The 19656-nt window shown below is 42.6% G+C and overlaps 1 protein-coding gene across 5 annotated transcripts in view; it reads right to left on the reverse strand.

Annotated features, from left to right (window-relative positions):
- Window positions 1-19656, reverse strand: part of LOC140896266 (uncharacterized protein F13E9.13, mitochondrial) — a 79999-nt gene that overhangs the window by 42919 nt on the left and 17424 nt on the right. For 3 of the 5 annotated variants that reach the window (XM_078848107.1, XM_078848108.1, XM_078848106.1), the window contains exons 5-7: window positions 9493-9643; window positions 8016-8069; window positions 7050-7177 (exon numbers count right to left, since the gene is read on the reverse strand). In XM_078848107.1, coding sequence (XP_078704233.1) covers window positions 7050-7177; window positions 8016-8069; window positions 9493-9643 — 333 coding nt within the window. Of the gene's footprint in view, window positions 1-486; window positions 6331-7049; window positions 7178-8015; window positions 8070-9492; window positions 9644-19656 lie in introns of those variants that run through there. The other 2 variants (XM_078848109.1, XM_073307776.1) reach the window with 2 other exon arrangements.

Genomic DNA, 19656 nt, shown 5'->3' on the forward strand with positions numbered 1-19656 from the left:
TGGGAGATTTTAAGCACTGACAGTCTGGCGGCGCAGCGGGGCTAAGGCAGGCTCCCTACCTGCCTTGGTTCCGCACTGCTCTCGGAAGCGGCCAGCACGTCCTTCTGGCTCCTGGGTGTGTGCGTGTCTCCGCGCGCTGCCCCCGCCCAGAGTGCCGACTCTATAGGTCCCATTGGCCAGGAACTGCAGCCAATGGGAGCTGCGGGAGCAGTGCCTGTAGACAGGGGCAGCGGCATGTGGAGACCCCTTGGCCCCCCCGCCTAGGAGCCGCTGCCAGAGGGATGTGCTGGTCGCTTTTGGGAGCCGCCCGAGGTAAGCGCCATCCCCCTCACCCCCTCCTGTTCCCCAACCCCCGGCCCCAGCCCACACCCAAACTCCCTCCCAGAGCCTGCACCCACTCCTGCACCCAAACTCCCTCCCAGAGCCTGCACCCTACACCCCAACCCCCTCCCACACTCCAACTCCCTGTCCCAGCCCACACCCCGCATCCCAAACTCCTTCTCCAGCCTGGTGAAAGTGAGTGAGGGTGGGGGAGAGAGAGGAAGGGGGGGGTGGAGTGAGTGGGGACGGGGCCTCGGAGAAGTGGCAGGACAGGGACATGGGCTTGGGGAAGGGGCAGGACAGGAGGAGGGGAAGGGTGTTTGGGTTTGTGTGATTAGGCAGCTGGCAACCCTACCAAGAAGCCTCTGCTGAACTAAGCTTTTGAGGGAGCTCCCTTGCGCAGCAGAAGTACAATGGTTCTTCTGCATCTTGGATTCCCTTGTTACTAATATTACAGCAGTACCTAGCATCCAAATAAGATCAGAGCCTCATTTTACGAGGTGCTGTACAAACACATAGAAAGAGGCAGTCATTTATATTGAAGTAGCATCTAGAATAGAACCTAGATCACTCAAGTCAGAACCCAGTGTCTTGGGGACAGAATTTATTCCTATGGGAGTTACTTAAATACAAAAATAAGGATTCTTAACTGTGTTATCAATTTCTCTCTCATCCCAAAAGGAAAACAATAAAAACAAATCTTTCTAGATGGTAATTAAAGTGTAACAGCAACAAGAATAAGACGTTATTCTTGTTTCCATTTATGTCAGCACAGATGGGTTTTTTTGGGTGGAGGCGGTGAGATTATTAAAATGGCAGAACTATTCAATAGTGCTGTGTTCATTACAATTCTGTAGTTATCAGTTTAAATCACAATAATGGTAGTTGGAGCAGTGTATATTTCTACCAGGTCTCTTTGCTGAATTTATGCTATGCTGATGACTAGAACAAGATCTTCAGGGAAGAGGCAGCAAAACAGTGTTATTCCCCATGAAAGGAAAAGGAAAAACAGGCTCTCTAGTTGATCTTCTAATTTAGGGGAAGGGAAGCAGAGAAGCAAACAGTGGTCATAAGGACTATTTGGACAACTCCATCTACTTTATTTGCAGGCCAAAGGCAGTGCTAGTAAATATTATTTTTGTTTTAAAAGGGCAGTGGGACATAAAAGCAGCACATTATTTTATCTAGAAACAACAAATCACTTAACAAGTCGAACCTTCACCAGGTTGCATATGGTGAAATTCACCCCGGGCACAAGACAAGACTTATGCAACACTGAAGTCCCTCTTCAGCCTTTGTGCAGTCCCTGTGCACAAGGGTGAATTTCCCTCAGATTTATTCAAGTGACTGTGTTCACTGTGAGATGTAAGCATTCTGAGGTTTTTGGGTTTTTTTTAATATGACAGAAATTGATACAAGGTCCAGAGAAAGTAGTTTGTTGTTCAGATCTCAAATTTATTATTATGCTCAGTTTCTTTTATGGAGAAAGGACAGATGATTAACAGAAGTCTCTGAAAGGCACAAGTCAATATCTAGCTATGAAAAAATAAAGACTCAATTCTAATAGGTGCTGAACTTCCTCATCACCATTAACTTCAAATTGGTTCTCACAAAAATGACTCGGTGCCTTGCAGGATGCTCTATTTGCTTCCTCAAAGAAAATGGTGTAGAACATTATTTCTGACCTTTACAGAAATATAAAAATTGCTTTACTTGGTGATAACAAGCTGGCGTAGGTGGTTACAGCGTCAGAGGAAGGATACACATGTAAAATATAACTCTGCAAGAAAATGCTGTTTACTTTAAAGTTTCAGAAGAATTGTAACTTGTTAATGATGCTACAGGAAAGACTAATTATTTACTTCCATTCTGCTTCACCAAGAGAAGAGCTACCTATACAAATGCTACTGAAGCTTCCTCTAGGTCAGATGTGCTAGCATTCTTCCATCTAAAACAAACACCATCTGTCACATAATGTTAGGGTGACCAGATGTCCTGATTTTATAGGGACCCAATTTTGTTTTTTTTTTCTTATATAGGCATCTATTACCCCCACATCCCATCCCGATTTTTTACACTTGCTATCTGGTCATCCTACATACTGTAAACACAGAAGAATAAGACCATCCTACAGTGGAAGACAATTTTAAGGAAAGCCTTGCCCTGAATTAGACACATCAGATGAGTCGGGCTATAGCCCTTTTCATGCCTATTTTATATCCTGACAGGAGTCCTGCTCACAATAATAGATTCATTAGCTTTCCACTATATTACTGAACAAAAACAAAATCAGAATTTTATTTATACAATGCCCTATCTATTAAGAGTACCCTATCCGCTTTACTTAGGCTCAAATACAGATTTAACATGACATTCTTTTCACAGATATGCGTTGCAGTGCTCAACTGCTCTCCCAGGAGAATTTGGCCAAAAGTCTGTATTTGTTTTTATGAAAAGTGCACAGGACACATTGCCGGCACTACATAATTGTACTGAGTCAATAAGTAAACTGATCATGCAGGAAGAGTAGAATATCTAAGCTGACATATGGGCCCAAGAGAAGCCCTAAGAAGCAAAGACTAAGACAATGAAAACTGAAATGTGCTATTTCAAAGGCTTCCTTAAATAACAAAGGATCCAAGCATCCTGCAGTAATCTGTGTGTGAAGTGGACCCTCCACACACAGATCTGTCCTTTCCTGTGCAGAAGGTGGGGGCAGCCAGAAAGTACCAGGATAGGAAACATACATCGTCCTTACTGCCCACTTTGGCATTACATTTGGTTACCAAATTGAGTGTAAAGTCACTCAAATTATTTTAAACAGATACTTTCACACAGTAAGACATAATGTTGATCCAGGTCAAATGGTTTACATTTTGGTGTTGTTTAATAAGACTTGCACTATATCACTGCCCAAATTCTAACTTTTTATTTTTTAAATAGGCAACAGCATTATGGGAATCAGTGCAGTATGATGTTTCTGCGTAGTAGAATTTAACATTAAACACTACATTTGTTAATTGTCTCTAAACTCAAAACCTTGTTTATAACTCTTAAGCCAACTCTTCGCAAGCTACTGTACTTTTTCAGATAATTTTGTGACTATGTATTCTACGTGACAAGATCTCAAAGTTTATACAATTATACTTAGACATTCCTCTGCTTCAATAAACTATAACTAGAGGACACTGTGTTCTTCCTTGTGACAGTATATCTGAATACATGTCTAATAAAAATCAGATGAAATAGCAAAGCATAATGAAACTTTTTGAACTAGGATATGCACAAATTGCATGAAATAAAGGTCAACAATTCATAGCTTTAAAAAAAAAAGGTAAACAGTGTAAAACTAAACAATGCCCCAATAACTTGCTCAAATACTTTTCTTTAACATTTTATTCATATGCAATAATCATTGTACCATACACACCACTGTGTTTATGGTATATGCAGTACTGTAACACGTTTTAGTTATTTTAATTCAAAGGGCTTTGTTTCATCATTATGCCTAGTGCTGGTAAAAGGTGCAGATTAGAGACAGATGTCCTCTCTTTATCTATAGAACAGGTACAGCATGGGCAGCAGCAATGCGCTTGTACCCAACATAAGCGAACCACCTATGTGCAGAAAGGTAAATTGGTCTCCATGTTCCCACTGTGAACAATGCCAACAAAGGTCCAAATTATTACTATCTACTCTGGTGGTTTTTGTGACATGGGTACATGTCCAGCGGTTACTGGACTGCGACCACTAACTCATTTTCCCACAGTTCATCAAACAGTCATCAAATAGTAAAAACTTTTTAGTTACTTCCAACCTAGGCTGGATATGGACTGGAGATCTAAAGAAGAAAGCACCTATCCTCCAAAAGCAAGCCTTGAGCTATTTAGACTTGGACAAGTCTCCCATCATAGAAGTTTTTATAATATAATTTTGCCTATCTGAAAGATAAACACATTCTCAAATGGAAATATAGTCTGCTAAGAAATTAAGTGCAACATAAGCCCAGCATTCTAATGCCTGCTTCTTAATGGCCCAACAGTGGTAGAGTGCAAAAGCACAAGGGACTTTGGGTCCCTCACTTCCTAGACCGGTGCTGCTTAGGTACTTTGTAGAACTGAAGTAGCTGGGTACTACAGAGAGCCCAATAGTCACTGACTGTATAAGCAATGCCTGCCAGCTGCTGTGTGGAATGGACTGGTAGTTGCCTCAGAGGAGCCTGCTTGCCTTCACTCATAAACAGAGAAAAAGCGACGTATCTATAGTCATCTATAGAAGTTTTACAGAGAATAATACTTGAGAGATCCTCACAATATCATGTGAAAGGACCTTTGGTCAGGGCTGGTCATGGCAAAGTATCACCACAATTAGGAGGCTTGAATTAAGGTATCAACATAATCTAAACAAAATTCTAGCCCCTTCACACAGTTTCCTTGTTTGACAGAAACACTTCTTTCCTACCTCAAATCACAGTCAATTCAATACATCAGAGACAAAGGCACTAGCATTTCTGTATTGCTGCATAACAAATCTGAAAAAGGATATGGCAAAATCTCAACTGCCTTTTCAGTTCTACTTTCAAGAGACAGCTGATCAGATCAAAGCTTAAGTTGGCATAAAATGTTTTAAATTATATATTTTGTAACATGATGAAAGGTGTCCAATTTTGTCTACACTTAACGTCTTCATTGTAACACAGTACTTCTAACAACACAAACTTGTGAAATGCAAAAATTCACTCACACCAACACTCAACTTTGTGACCGTAGGTCTGATTCTGTTAGAGAGATTACCAACACTGATGTGCTTAAACTCTCATTTCCGACCCAAGAATACTGATTTTTCAAGAGGTCCCTCCCCAATTAACAATTCAAAACTACCAACCCTCTTAAATGAGGGATTGCCACACTGTCATAAAATCTCAGCACTTAGCTGTGTGACCCAACCAAAACAAACCCAGAATACTAGGTTTGTTGTATTCATGACACAAAAGTGAGAGCCACACAAATGGGTATACTTTGTGTCATTTCTCTGATCTCTGTTCTTTGGAGCCAGAAAGAGAATAAAACTGGCACGTATACATAAATTCTAGAATCCATGGTTTGGCTTGGTTGGTATCCCACTGTAAAAAACTATAGGACAAAATCTGCTCTCTGATGTGTGAGGTGGCACCCACCAAAGTCAAGGGAAGCTACACACATCCTAGAACAGAATTTTGCCTTCTGGTTTTTACGACTTTTTGAGACTTATTTGTTTTTTTCCATTGAAGAAGGGGGAAACAAAAACTAATTTAAGGGTGTGGATGATACAAAGGTTAAGTCTGTCAAACTTTAGAGTCACATTGTTTTCAGAAGGTTCTGTTTCATGAAACAATTTTTGTTTTAATACTGAGAAAATCCATTACTTTAAGAGGCCTATCTTCATACATAGCCAGCTTTCCACTGCAGTTTACCTAAGGGTGAGCTAAAATGTAGTCATTTATCATCTATTCTTTGGCAAGGGCTTTGTTTTAATTCTGTATATGCACATGAAAACCTAATTTGTCAAGTTTAATATGCCCTGTAACAACATAGTGTTGAACCTGTATTGTATGGATAAATATTGGAAATTTCCACTAACTATGTAACATTCTGAATGTGGTCTGATACGCAGGTCTCTGTGGTAAATATGTAAAACATGTAGTATGTTTATCACCTGCCTTTTCTTCTTTAGAATTGTAATAAGGAAGGATGAATGACTGGCTGTCTTTAGACCAGAAAGAGCCATGTTTAAAGCAGCAAGAATGGAACCCACAAAAGCAGTCTTCTTGTTTCTTCAAACATGATTTTTGCTAAAAATGTTCCCAGTCTTGGTTGAGCATATGATGATTACTTTTAGAGCCTGACCCTGGGAGGTGATGAACACCAGCCATATCGATGGGAGCTGACTTCAAATGAAAGTTGCAGGTGCTCAGCATTTCTCAGATTCAAGCCATTCATCTACGTGAATATCAGTCCTTAGCACAATGAACTGTAACAAAGGAGCAATCCAATTTGTTGAAGACAATTCCAACCTGTGCCAATATAGTAACATCAGGCACCATACATGATATCTACACAGGTCAGAATTCATGGGTCAAGTTATTCTCTCTTAGAAACAAATACGCCTTTAAAAATAATTTAAATGTCACATACTTTTCCACTTATCAGAGAAAGAGAATTCTTTTTCAACTCTTAAAGGCTACACTTCCCCTAGTATTACTGAACCGAAATGTCCAAATCTCGGCAGATTCCTCTCTTGCTGCTGGAATATGTGTTTCACAATGAGAAATCCAATTATAAATAGTCTTTCCATGTTAATAGTTAAGTATTTTTAACTAGTCTAGTTATTAGCCTATTTTTTAAAAAAAGACTATGGAGAATCTCATTCTTAAATTAAAATCATGTAGAAATTAAGCCTTCCTTTTCTTACAAGAAGCCAATATGAGTAACACTTAAATGTTACCAAGCATACTTTCCCAATACTTACAATAATTTTAACTTTTATGCTATAAAAATTGTTTTTATAAACATGCTACTGTACATCCAACCAAAACCCAAATCACGCTGGTTTGTGCGAGACCAAATCAAACACTAGGGTGAAAGAAAGTTTCTCTGTTTTTAGAACAGAGAATGTATAGATTTCTCTCTATATTTAATCCAGAAAATGATTCACTGGTTGTTGCCTGACCTTCGTGTGACAGCTCTCACCTTTCAATTCTTTAGGATCTGCCTGCATTCCAGTAGCTGTTCCAGTCAATACAATCCCATCAGCAAGGAAGAGCTCAGCAGCCTTAGCAGTCTCTGATATACTGACATCTGCTGTCAGAGCGTGAGCGCTGTAAACAGCAGAAACATAACCTGTTGTTACTTTCAGCATACATACTTGCTATCCACCTTGTTTAATGTTAGGCTGCTTTTCTTACAACTCATGATTGTATTTCAACTCCCTACTGTCAGAACAACTGAAGATTGACTTTTGAGTGTTAAGTGCCTTTTTTTTTTTTTACAGTTGACATTAAAAACACAATGTGAGGGAAAAAAAAGTTTGGTCATCCTAGACCCATAACCCACTTGTCTCTTTGTCTGGGTCTCACCCTGTCTACACAGTGACTGCTAAATGTGCTAGACTGTCACCCTGGAGTACCAACTGAGCTGGCAGCTTTTGTAGTGAGTGGCTAATTTTCATAGATGCTGAATTCCCCTGATTTCAAGTGGATTTGTAGGTGCTCGGTGTTTCTGTAAATCAGGTCCTTGTCCTCTAGGAACTGGACTAGGAGCATCATCTCATTTCATAAAGGCCAACAAAAAGAACTAACTTTCAGTCATTAGCAAGCACTATATCCTGGATATCTGTCTTTGGAGGAAAAAATGAGAGCAGCTATCATCTTCAAACAGTAGTTGCTTCATGCATCCAAAGATGTACCATTCAAATTTTAAGCAGTAACTGTCAGTAAGATGTGTAAGCTAGCCTCTTTTTCTGAAACCTACATCTAGAGCAACCTCAGCTTTAGACAGCTTCAAAAATTTGAGAAAGTTTTAGCCTTTGAAACACCAACTTTTACATTTATAATTTCCCCCTATCTTTTCTACAATAGAATCAGAAAATACGATATTTAACACAGACAATATTATACAGTAACCTGATACTCTGTTATGGTAGTACAGAGCACTAACCACAAAAGACCAGTAGTCCTGGGACTAGTGTCCTTCTTTCTGGGCCAACCAGATCTGGGAATGGAATAGAAGGAACTTGCTTCAGTCATATTGAGAGGCAATGCCTCTTCTGGCATATTCACTCTGCCATGACCCTCTCCATCAGTGTGACTGTGCTAAAAAAAGAATACCAAACAACTTTTTGCAGCCAGAAGAAAGTCATTGTGATGTCAGGGCCTTGATGAAGTTGTGCATATGTAAAAATATGGAGGGAAAAAACAGAGTGAAAGGAAATGGAAATCCCTAACGCTAGTAACGAAGGATAACCTGGGAAACAGTTTGTCAAGTTAGAGAATTGGACACTGCTAATTCTTGGTGCCAGGCATTTTGTTGTTGTTGTTAGAGAAAACACCACAGCCTTTTAACCCCTGCCCTTTAGTTCAATAATCCCATGAATATTTGTTTCCCATAAACTGGTTAGATGACATTCTCCTTTCCACTATTAACTAAGCAAATAACAAACACCACATTGTATCAGCCTATGAACAATTCAGTGTACATTCTGAATATGAGTGTCTCATATGACAAAGATGAGAATATGTGCATGAAGTACCACATTCTGGGACTTCTCAGAAGAAGAAATATCATTGCACAGATGTTCAGAATATGGAGAGGTGAAGTTAGAAAGTAAATGCTTTGAAGGAACCTTTAAACTTATGTTGAAAATGCGGCATATCATTTATTATAATGAAATGTTTCTTTTTTTAAACCAGATATTAAATATGCCCCAAACCTAGCTATTTCCATGACTTTTCCCACACTCCACACACAAATCTTTCTTGAATTCAAGCTACTTGATATGCGCAATACACAGCTTTTTGGTTCTCTCTTTTTCTGAATTAAATTTCAAAGAAACATCTAATAACAGAAAGGACTATATGACAATTGTGATGAAATGTCAGCTTGAATTCACATAGCTGTCATAAGATGCTGCTGCCTGATAATCATAAAACATACTCCATATCCACATACAGCACTGATTTAAAATTGAAGAAACCAATATTAGAGGGAAAGGGATAAGAGCTTTTAATGTGGCAAAAATCTCATGATTTGTATGTGTCACATTTGGTAGCCACCCATATAACTTAGCTATTAAAATATTAATATTAACTTAGCTATTAAAATAGCTATTTTAGATGCTTACCCTCATGAAACATGATTTATTTGTAAACATAATAAGGAGATACATCTAACTGATATAAAGCATCACCTTATGTCAGAAACAAGACATTTACAAATTCTGAAAGTTAAACAACTGCAAATTACACAGATGCAGAAAGCTGCAGTTTATAGGGGCAAGTTTAATAGTTTTGCAAGACCCTGTGTGAGCAGTAAAGTTCTCCCAATATTCACTTTCTGAGTAATTAATAAGATTAATGTAAAATGAACATCAGATTATTTTTACATTAACACATATGTAAACAGTGCGCATATTTACCTGTGTTTCTTTTTAATATCGGCAAAAATTTGAACATGCTGTGCTCCGATTTGTTTTCGGTATCTTAGCAGATCACCTGCACAGGCATTTATAATCCCTTCATCAGCAACATGAGAAAAAACAAACCCTTCAACTCGGATAAAATCCAGACCTAGAAAAGAAATTTGAAATCTGAAGATGAAATTGAACTGCAAAGAGAAATTACATTTCTCCTAAATTTCATCCTGTAATTACATTTTCAGTCTATTCTGATACAGTATTGAGAGGTTCTCAGACACTAGCACAAAAAGCAAGTCTCTGCTGATAAGTAGTTTGTCAAGCCTAGTTAAAACATGTGTTAAAGATTTTTAGTGCAACCCATCACCGTAGCCTCTAGGTGCAAGGCATACATCAAGAGCAACACAAACTGAATTTCCACAAACAGCCCCCCCCCGTACCTCCTAGGCCCACTACAAGGAAAAACCCGTAAGCTGGATGGTGAGCTACCTCCTAATTGCAGCTAAGATACAATCTTTGGATTTCGATGTACAAATTTCAAATTTTAAAATAAATTTCTAAAACTTTCTGCAGTTTTTATTTAATTGATCAAATTTAGAGATCTGGCCCTGTAATTCTTATAGAGATTGAATGCCTATTAAAATAGAAAGGGAGTTTTGGTTGAATGCAAAATCAGGCCCCAATTAAAAATGATTTTCAGTTGTGAATTTAGAACATTATTGGTAATCCAGTAAAATGGCAGTTCTCAAACTTTTGCATACTGTGGGGCACTATTTAAGACAATGACTTTCATTTCTCCCTTTCCCCCACATTCTCTCCCCTCCCAGTGTACCAAACTCACATTTGCCTTGCATCAACTATAGTGTTTGATTCTAAGAAGAAGCAACAATAGGTAGTAAAGGAACAAGATGAATCTCAGGTAATTATATGGCTCCCAGTACTGTGGAATCTGAGAATCTCCCTATCTTTAGTGTATTTACACTGTGAGGTAGGAAAGTGCTATTATCTCCTGTGATGGGGTATGCACCCCACACTTTCTCTTACTACTATAGTTATTTTTCCAGAAACCTCTTAGAACAGATGTTCACCACAGTTGCCAACTTTCACACAGTAAATAAGCACCCTGACTTTCATAATAAGCCCAAAAATCAAACTAATCCCATTTCAAAACAAGCCCCAAACAAGCCAATCCCTAAGAACCCGAACACTCTATGCCCTGGTCTACACTAGGAGTTTAGGTCGAATTTAGCAGGGTTAAATCGATGTAAACCTGCACCCGTCCACATGATGAAGCCCTTTTTTTCGACTTAAAGGGCTCTTAAAATCGATTTCCTTAATCCACCTCTGACAAGTGGATTAGCGCTTAAATCGGCCTTGCCGGGTCAAATTTCGGGTACTGTGGACGCAATTAGACGGTATTGGCCTCCGGGAGCTATCCCAGAGTGCTCTATTGTGACCACTCTGGACAGCACTCTCAACTTAGATGCACTGGTCAGGTAGACAGGAAAAGGCCCGCAAACTTTTGAATTTCAATTTCCTGTTTGCATGGTCACCTGCAGCTTGCCACACTGGCCAGAGCTCATTAGCAGAGGTGACAATGCAGAGCTCATCAGGAGAGGTGACCATGATGGAGTCCCAGAATCGCAAAAGAGCTCCAGCATGGACCAAACGGGAGGTACGGGATCTGATCGCTGTATGGGGAGAGGAATCCGTACTATCAGAACTCCGTTCCAGTTTTCGAAATGCCAAAACCTTTGTCAAAAATCTCCCAGGGCATGAAGGACAGAGGCCATAACAGGGACCCGAAGCAGTGCCGCGTGAAACTTAAGGAGCTGAGCCAAGCCTACCAGAAAACCAGAGAGGCAAACGGGTGCTCCGGGTCAGAGCCCCAAACATGCCGCTTCTATGATGAGCTGCATGCCATTTTAGGGGGTTCAGCCACCACTACCCCAGCCGTGTTGACTCCTTCAATGGAGATGGAGGTAACACAGAAGCAAGTTTTGGGGATGAGGAAGATGATGATGAAGTTGTAGATAGCTCACAGCAAGCAAGCGGAGAAACCGGTTTTCCCGACAGCCAGGAACTGTTTCTCACCCTGGACCTGGAGGCAGTACCCCCCAGACCCACCCAAGGCTGCCTCCCGGACCCACCAGGCAGAGAAGAGACCTCTGGTGAGTGTACCTTTTAAAATACTATACATGGTTTAAAAGCAAGCATGTTTAATGATTAATTTGCCCTGGCATTTGCAGCTCTCCTGGATGTACTACCAAAGCCTTTGCAAAAGATTTCTGGGGAGGGCAGCCTGATTCCACCCACCATGGTAGGACACTTTACCACACCAGGCCAGTAGCACGTACTCGGGAATCATTGTAGAACAAAGCATTGCAGTGTATGTTTGCTGGCATTCAAACAACATCCGTTCTTTATCTCTCTGTGTTATCCTCAGGAGAGTGATATCATTCATGGTCACCTGGTTGAAATAGGGTGCTTTTCTTAAGGGGACATGCAGAGGTGCCCGTTCCTGCTGGGCTGTTTGCCTGTGGCTGAACAGAAATGTTCCCCGCTGTTAGCCAGGGGCGGGGGGGGGAGGGGAGGGGCTAGCCACGTGGTGAGGGGAGGCAAAATGTGACCTTGGAATGAAAGCACATGTGCTGTGTATGTAATGTTAACAGCAAGGTTTACCGTGAAAGAGTATAGCCATTGTTCTAGAAAATGTGTCTTTTTAAATACCACTGCCTCTTCTTTTTTTTTCCCACCAGCTGCATGTGTTTCAATGATCACAGGATCTTCTCCTTCCCAGAGGCTAGTGAAGATTAGAAGGCGAAAAAAAAGCACTCATGATGAAATGTTCTCTGAGCTCATGGTATCCTCCCACACTGACATAGCACAGACGACTGAGTGGAGGCAGACAATGTCAGAGTGCAGGAAAGCACAATATGACCGGGAGGAGAGGTGGCGGGCTGAAGAGAGTAAGTGGCGGGCTGAAGAGAGGGCTGAAGTTCAAATGTGGCGGCAGCGTGATGAGAGGAGGCAGGATTCAATGCTGAGGCTGCTGGAGGATCAAACCAATGTGCTCCAGCGTATGGTTGAGCTGCAGGAAAGGCAGCAGGAGCACAGACCACCGTTACAGCTCCTGTGTAACCAATCGCCCTCCTCCCCAAGTTCCATAGCCTCCTCACCCAGACGCCCAAGAACGCGGTGGGGGAGCCTCCGGCCACCCGGCCACTCCACCCCAGAGGACTGCCCAAGCAACAGAAGGCTGGCATTCAATAAGTTTTAAAGTTTTAAAGTGCTGTGTGGCCTTGTCCTTCCCTCGTCCACCACCCCTCCTGGTGCTTCTCTCCTCCACCATCCCTCCCGGGCTACCTTGGTAGTTATCCCCCTATTTGTGTAATGAATGAATAAAGAATGCATAAATGTGAAGCAACAATGACTTTATTGCCTCTGCAAGCGGTGATCGAAGGGAGGAGGGGATGGTGGTTAGCTTACAGGGAAGTAGAGTGAACCAAGGGGCGGGGGGTTTCATCATGGAGAAACAAACAGAACTTTCACACCGTAGCCTGTCCATTCATGAAACTGGTTTTCAAAGCTTCTCTGATGAGCACCGCACCCTCCTGTGCTCTTCTAACCGCCCTGGTGTCTGGCTGTGCGAAACCAGCAGCCAGGCGATTTGCCTCAACCTCCCACCCCGCCATAAACGTCTCCCCCTTACTCTCACAGATATTGTGGAGCGCAGAGCAAGCAGTAATAACAGTGGGAATATTGGTTTCGCTGAGGTCTAACCGAGTCAGTAAACTGCGCCAGCGCACTTTTAAATGTCCAAATGCACATTCTACCACCATTCTGCACTTGCTCAGCCTGTAGTTGAACAGCTCCTGACTACTGTCCAGGCTGCCTGTGTACGGCTTCATGAGCCATGGCATTAAGGGGTAGCTGGGTCCCCAAGCATAACTATAGGCATTTCAATGTCCCCAACTGTTATTTCCTGGTCTGGGAATAAAGTCCCTTCTTGCAGCTTTTGAAACAGACCAGAGTTCCTGAAGATGCGAGCGTCATGTACCTTTCCCGGCCATCCCACATTGATGTTGGTGAAACGTCCCTTGTGATCCACCAGTGCTTGCAGCACTGTTGAAAAGTACCCCTTGCCGTTTATGTACTCGCTGGCTTGGTGCTCCGGTGCCAAGATAGGGATATGGGTTCCGTCTATGGCCCCACCACAGTTAGGGAATCCCATTGCAGCAAAGCCATCCACTATGATCTGCACATTTCCCAGGGTCACTACCCTTGATATCAGCAGATCTTTGATTGCGTGGGCTACTTGCATCACAGCAGCCCCCACAATAGATTTGCCCACTCCAAATTGATTCCCGACTGACCGGTAGCTGTCTGGCGTTGCAAGCTTCCACAGGACTATCGCCACTTGCTTCTCAACTGTGAGGGCTGCTCTCATCTTGGTATTCTTGCGCCTCAGGGCAGGGGAAAGCAAGTCACAAAGTTCCATAAAAGTGCCCTTATGCATGCGAAAGTTTCTCAACCACTGGGAATCATCCCAGACCTGCAACATTATGAGGTCCCACCAGTCTGTGCTTGTTTCCCGAGCCCAGAATCAGCATTCCACCACATGAACCTGGCCCATTAGCACCATGATGCCCACATTGCCAGGGCCCCTACTTTGAGAGAAGTCTGTATCCATGTCCTCATCACTCTCGTCACCGCGCTGACATTGCCTACTCGCTCGGTTTCGCTTTGTCAGGTTCTGGAGCTGCATATACTGCTGGATAATGTGTGTGGTGTTTAATGTGCTCCTAATTGCCAAAGTGATCTGAGCAGGCTCCATGCTTGCCGTGGTATGGCGTCTGCACAGAAAAAGGCATGGAACGATTGTCTGCCATTGCCCTGATGGAGGGAGAGGCAACTGACGACATGGCTTACAGGGTTGGCTTACAGGGAATTAAAATCAACAAAGGGGGTGGCTTTGCGAGAAACTGAATGGTCCCCTCAAGGATAGAACTCAAAACTGGGTTTGGCAGGCCGTTGATTTCACAGAGGGAAGGAGAAAATGAATACAAAACATATCTGGTCTACTTCTTGTTTTGAGCCACTTCATCTATCTTTATACATCTTGCTGGCAGCAGACTGTGCAGTACGACCGTTAGCCATCATCATCTCCTGGGTGCTTGGCAGAAGACGGTGCAGTATGACGACTAGCCATCATCTTCTGCTGGCTGGAGGTTAAAAGACAGTGCACTTCCAGTAGGACTGAATCGCCACGAGACGAAACTTAAAAGGGAAATGACCTGACTGAGTCACTCCCATGTTTGCCCAGGCACCCGATTAAAAGAGCACCCAGGACTACGTCGATGACGGCTACCAGTCATACTGCACTGTCTGCTGCCAAAAGGCAATTAACTGCTGCTGTGTAGCAATGCAGTACCACGTCTGCCAGCACCCAGGAGACATACGGTAACGGTTTGCTGAGCGGGCTCCATGCTTGCCGTGGTATGGCGTCTGCACAGGTAACTCAAGAAAAAAGGTGCAAAATGATTGTCTGCCCCTGCTTTCATGGAGTGAGGGAGGGAACGGGGGCCTGACGATATGTACCCAGAACCACCCGCGACAATGTTTTAGCCTCATCAGGCACTGGGATTTCTACCCAGAATTCAGATGGGCGGCGGAGACTGTGGGGACTGTGGGATAGCCACCTACGGTGCAACGCTCCGGAAGTCGACGGTTGCCTCGGTACTGTGGACACACTCCGCTGACTACATGCACTTAGAGCACTTGTGTGGGGACACACACAATTCACTGTATAAAACCGCTTTCTACAAAACCAAGTTCTATAAATTCAACCTAATTTCGTAGTGTAGACATACCCTATGTGACAAGATCCCCCTAGTGTACAGACTGGGACTGTGGCAGCCCAATATGCACCCCTGACTCTCTTCCTCCCCCACACCGGCCCCTGCTTGCCAGAAGCCGATTTAAAAAAAAAAAAAAAGCAACAAGCTACAAGTCAAAAACTAGACAACAAGCAACTCACAAGCCAATTAAGCCAAAAACAAGCCCAATTTCTGCATTTTTTCCACAGGTTTGGCACGTCTGATGTCCACACTTGTTTACCTAGCTGTTACTGTTTTCTGCATAATCAGCGGACTCCATTGCATTTTCTTGAGGCTGCTTGAAAATGATGCATGTTGTCAGGCACCTTGATCTCTCTTTTAAAGAGCTGTAGAATTAATAAATATATAGGTCTGTAAAGAAACCAAGTTCCACCAAGTGGGTGTATTTTATGACAGGCTTTTTTCCTTTAGTCCATGTTCCTTTCTGTGACCATTACTCTTACACAATAAAAAAAGGGGAGGAGGTGCCTTCCTTTTACATTCTTAAATGTAGCACCATATGACTGCCAATGTCAGATTTATCTGATAATTCCTTTGAGTTAAAATGCTGGGGGGGAAATTGAGAAGTTCATCTCTGCTTCATTCCTCACCTACAGACAAAATGTTTGTATGAGTGACAAAGTGCTGGTGCTTCTTCTGATTTCCTTACATTTTCTCAAAAGCCAGAAGACAACTGCTGTTTTCCAACACAATTCTGTTCCAAGGTATTATTACTGACAGAGAGTAGACAGACATTCCCCAGAGGGAATGAAATGGCTACATAATAGCAGGAGACGTTGCTGCTGCTGCATCTGCTTTTTCAAGTACCACATCTTTAAGTGTTTTTGTAACAAAGACTAAAATGTGCAATGCTCTGTTTATTAATAGTCACCTCTATTGACCATCAAAACTGCAGCATTACACAATCAAGTCACTACTGCATCATTACAGAAATACTGACCAAAGATGAGGGATCTACAAAGCAGCATTCACTTTAATGAAGAGTTGCTGAAAGGGGCTCTTCAAATTACAGTGATTCCCTCTTTCTTCTTGCTTTCCTGTTCATTGAGCTTGATACAATCATTTTTGCAGTAGTTGAATGAAATGCATTAAACACAGGTCCTTCAGAGCTCCAGTCCCCCAGTTACAGAGCAAGTAGCACAGAACTCTAACAGTACCTTCAGGAATTCTCTCCCTCATTAACAATGACTAAGAAGTCAGAAATACATTGCTCCTTCAATATCTTCTCCTTTTGGTACTGCAACATGTCCCTAAATGAATCCCAGTTAATTTAAAGCATCCGGTTCAGATTTTTTGAAATACAATAAATTGACGTTTTTGCAAGCACTGCCAAGTATCCCTATATGGAAACTGTACCTAAAAATTAAAAGATAACTGGATTTTGTTAGTTACTTTTTATTGCAGCCATAGCTTTTCCTATAAGCTTTAGGGAAGCAATGAAAATAGATTAAGCTTGCTAGTTTACCAACCAGATCAACAGCAAAAATGCAGTTTCACTTTTTAAAATGTTGAAAAGAAATCACAGTACAAAACACTTCTATTAATAAAAACTCTCTTAAGAAAGAGACTCAAGATTTTCAGAGAGAAATTCAACCAAATTACAGCTGTCATTCTAATAGACAAGTCCACATTTTCTGAATGGTATTTTTAATATTTTTAAAACACAAAGTTAAACATCTTTTAATTTTGTGGGTCTTACAAAAGAAAGTGCCAGGTTTTTAAAACTATACATGCACAAACATGTGAATATACTGCTCTTGCATGGGCAATCTGGGTAAATGCATGTGCAAACTACCAGTCAGAGCAGTTTAAATGGTCCTTTACATGGGAGTCCTGTGATCTGAAGTGCATCAAAGAAAGTGTGTGTGCATATTTTTGCATGCACACAATTCATGGACATGGAATGGTACATGCTGCCTGCCTTGCTCTGCAGCAGTAGATATTATTTACAGAGCTGAGCTTTTAAAAAAAAAAAAACAACAGAGAAGCTCAATCACCAATAAAAATATTCTGATATGACAAGAATCTTCGTCAAAGTTACTGTCATTTGTATTAAAATTAAAACAATGATATTCAGTTGAACTCCATGCAAAATACTGGGAGAAAAGAACAGTTTATCCTTTTTGTTGAGAAAACAATCATTAGGGGAAAGTTTCTAAAATATTACAAAAGCATTAGAAACAAAAACTGGTAAAAACCACCATTTAAATGGTATGATATTATAAGAAGATGCATCTGCTCTCCACTCACCATGACTCTGTAACTAAAAGACTCCAGTGGTTCAAAGTAGCCTGAGAACTTACCTGCAACAGTGTGGGTTGTGAAGCATGGAAGAAAAAGGCAATACAGCAATGCAAGAAGATAAAATAGATCATGGAAAATATACTTGTAAGCTAGAAAAGAGCATGCTGATATAACCTGAGATTTGTTTGTCACTACTTAAAGGTAATGATACGAAATGCAAGATTTCAGTGTTAATTCAGCCATCAGCTTTAAACCAAGAAACAAATGAGTGGAACACAAATTGTTTGAACCAAACTTTCAGCAGGGAGGAGGAGACTGTACAATTGTTGCTAGCCTTGCTGTTTCTTACGGGATTCATGTAGCCAGGTAAGTTGAATTTATATTTAACTTTTCTAAGCACAATTTAAATTGCTTAATATTTTGGTTAAGAGAGGTGATGCTCACGTCCATTCAGCGTAGGTGTGTGTGCTCGCTACATGCACCGGTGCTGGAAGTTTTTCCTTCAGTAGTATCCGTAGGGGACTGGCTCAGGAGCGGCGCGTGTATACTGTAGTATATAGGGCACTGCCGGCCCCCTCCATCCTCATTTGCTTCTTGCCAGAAACTCTGACCGTGGGGAAGGAGGACAGATTGTGGAACAGACATGAGCAACACACCTCGAAGAACACCAGTTACGGAAAAAAGTAACTGTCTTTTCTTCTTCGAGTGATTGCTCATGTCCATTCAACTTAGCTGACTCCCAGCAGTACCTATGGGGGCAAGTAAGGAGTTCACAAACATGCAGATTGCAATACAGCTCTGCTGAATCCAGCATCATCCCCAACCTGCTGCGGGATGGCACAGTGGCCATGAACATCTGTACTGAGGGTCATGTCGTGGCTTGACAGATGTCCTGGATCGGGAAGCATGCCAGGAAGGCCACTGAAGCTGCCTGCGCTCTAGTCGAGTGGGCTCTGACGATTGGCGGTGGAGGACTCCCGCTAACTCGTAGCAGGTTCGAATGCAAGAGGTGATCCAGTTAGAAGTCCTTTGCGTGAACACTGGAAGGCCCTTCATTCTATCAGCTGTAGAGATGAAAAGCTGAGTCGACGTACGGAAAGGCTTTGTCCAATCCAGGTAGAAAGCCAGAGTCCTCCTCAGAGTCCAAAGCGTGAAGGTGCCTCTCTTCACTAGTCTCATGGAGCTCAAGGCAGAAGACCGGAAGAAAGACGTCCTTGCTCATGTGGAGAGTACACACTACCTTGGGAAGGAAAGCTGGGTGGGGCTGGAACTGGACCTGGTCCTTATAGAAGGCCGCGTATGGCGGTTCTGAAGTCAGGGTTCATAGCTCGGAGTCTCGCCTTGCTGACATCACTGCCACCAGGAAAACTACCTTCCACAATAGGTGGAAAGGGAGCATGAGGCCAAAGACTCAAAGGGCGGGCCCATGAGCCTGGACAGAACCAAGCTGAGATCCCACTGAGGGGCTGGGGATCGGACTTGAGGAAAGAGCCTCTCAAGGCCTCTAAGGAACCTGACAGTCATGTCATGGGAGAACACAGTCTGCTCCTGAATTGGTGGATGAAATGCCAAAATGGCCGCCAGGTGCACCCGGATAGAGGAGTGCACCAGGCCCTGGTTCCTTAAATGAAGCAGGTAGTCCAAGATCGACTGCACCGAAGAATGAGAAAGGGAGATGCCCCGCTCGGCCGCCCAGTGGGAGAACCTCGCCCACTATGCCAGGTAGGTCTGCCTAGTCCAGGGCTTTCTATTCTCAAGGAGGACCTTCTGGACCCCGTCCGAACAGGCCTGTTCATCCGGGTTCAGCCACGCAACATCCATGCTGTGAGGTGGAGGGACATGAGGTTGGGGTGCAAGAGCTGGCCGTGATCCTGTGACAGCAGGTCCGGTCAGTTCGGCATAAGCCAGGGCGGGATCGCTGACCAGCTTGACAGCATCCCGAACCAGTTCTGGTGAGGCCACAGCGGGGCAATCATGACAAGCTGCACCTTTTCCCTCTTGATTTTCACTAGGACCTTGCTGA

The sequence above is a fragment of the Lepidochelys kempii genome, chromosome 12 (genome assembly GCF_965140285.1).
Source record: "Lepidochelys kempii isolate rLepKem1 chromosome 12, rLepKem1.hap1, whole genome shotgun sequence".
Lineage (NCBI taxonomy): Eukaryota > Metazoa > Chordata > Testudines > Cheloniidae > Lepidochelys > Lepidochelys kempii.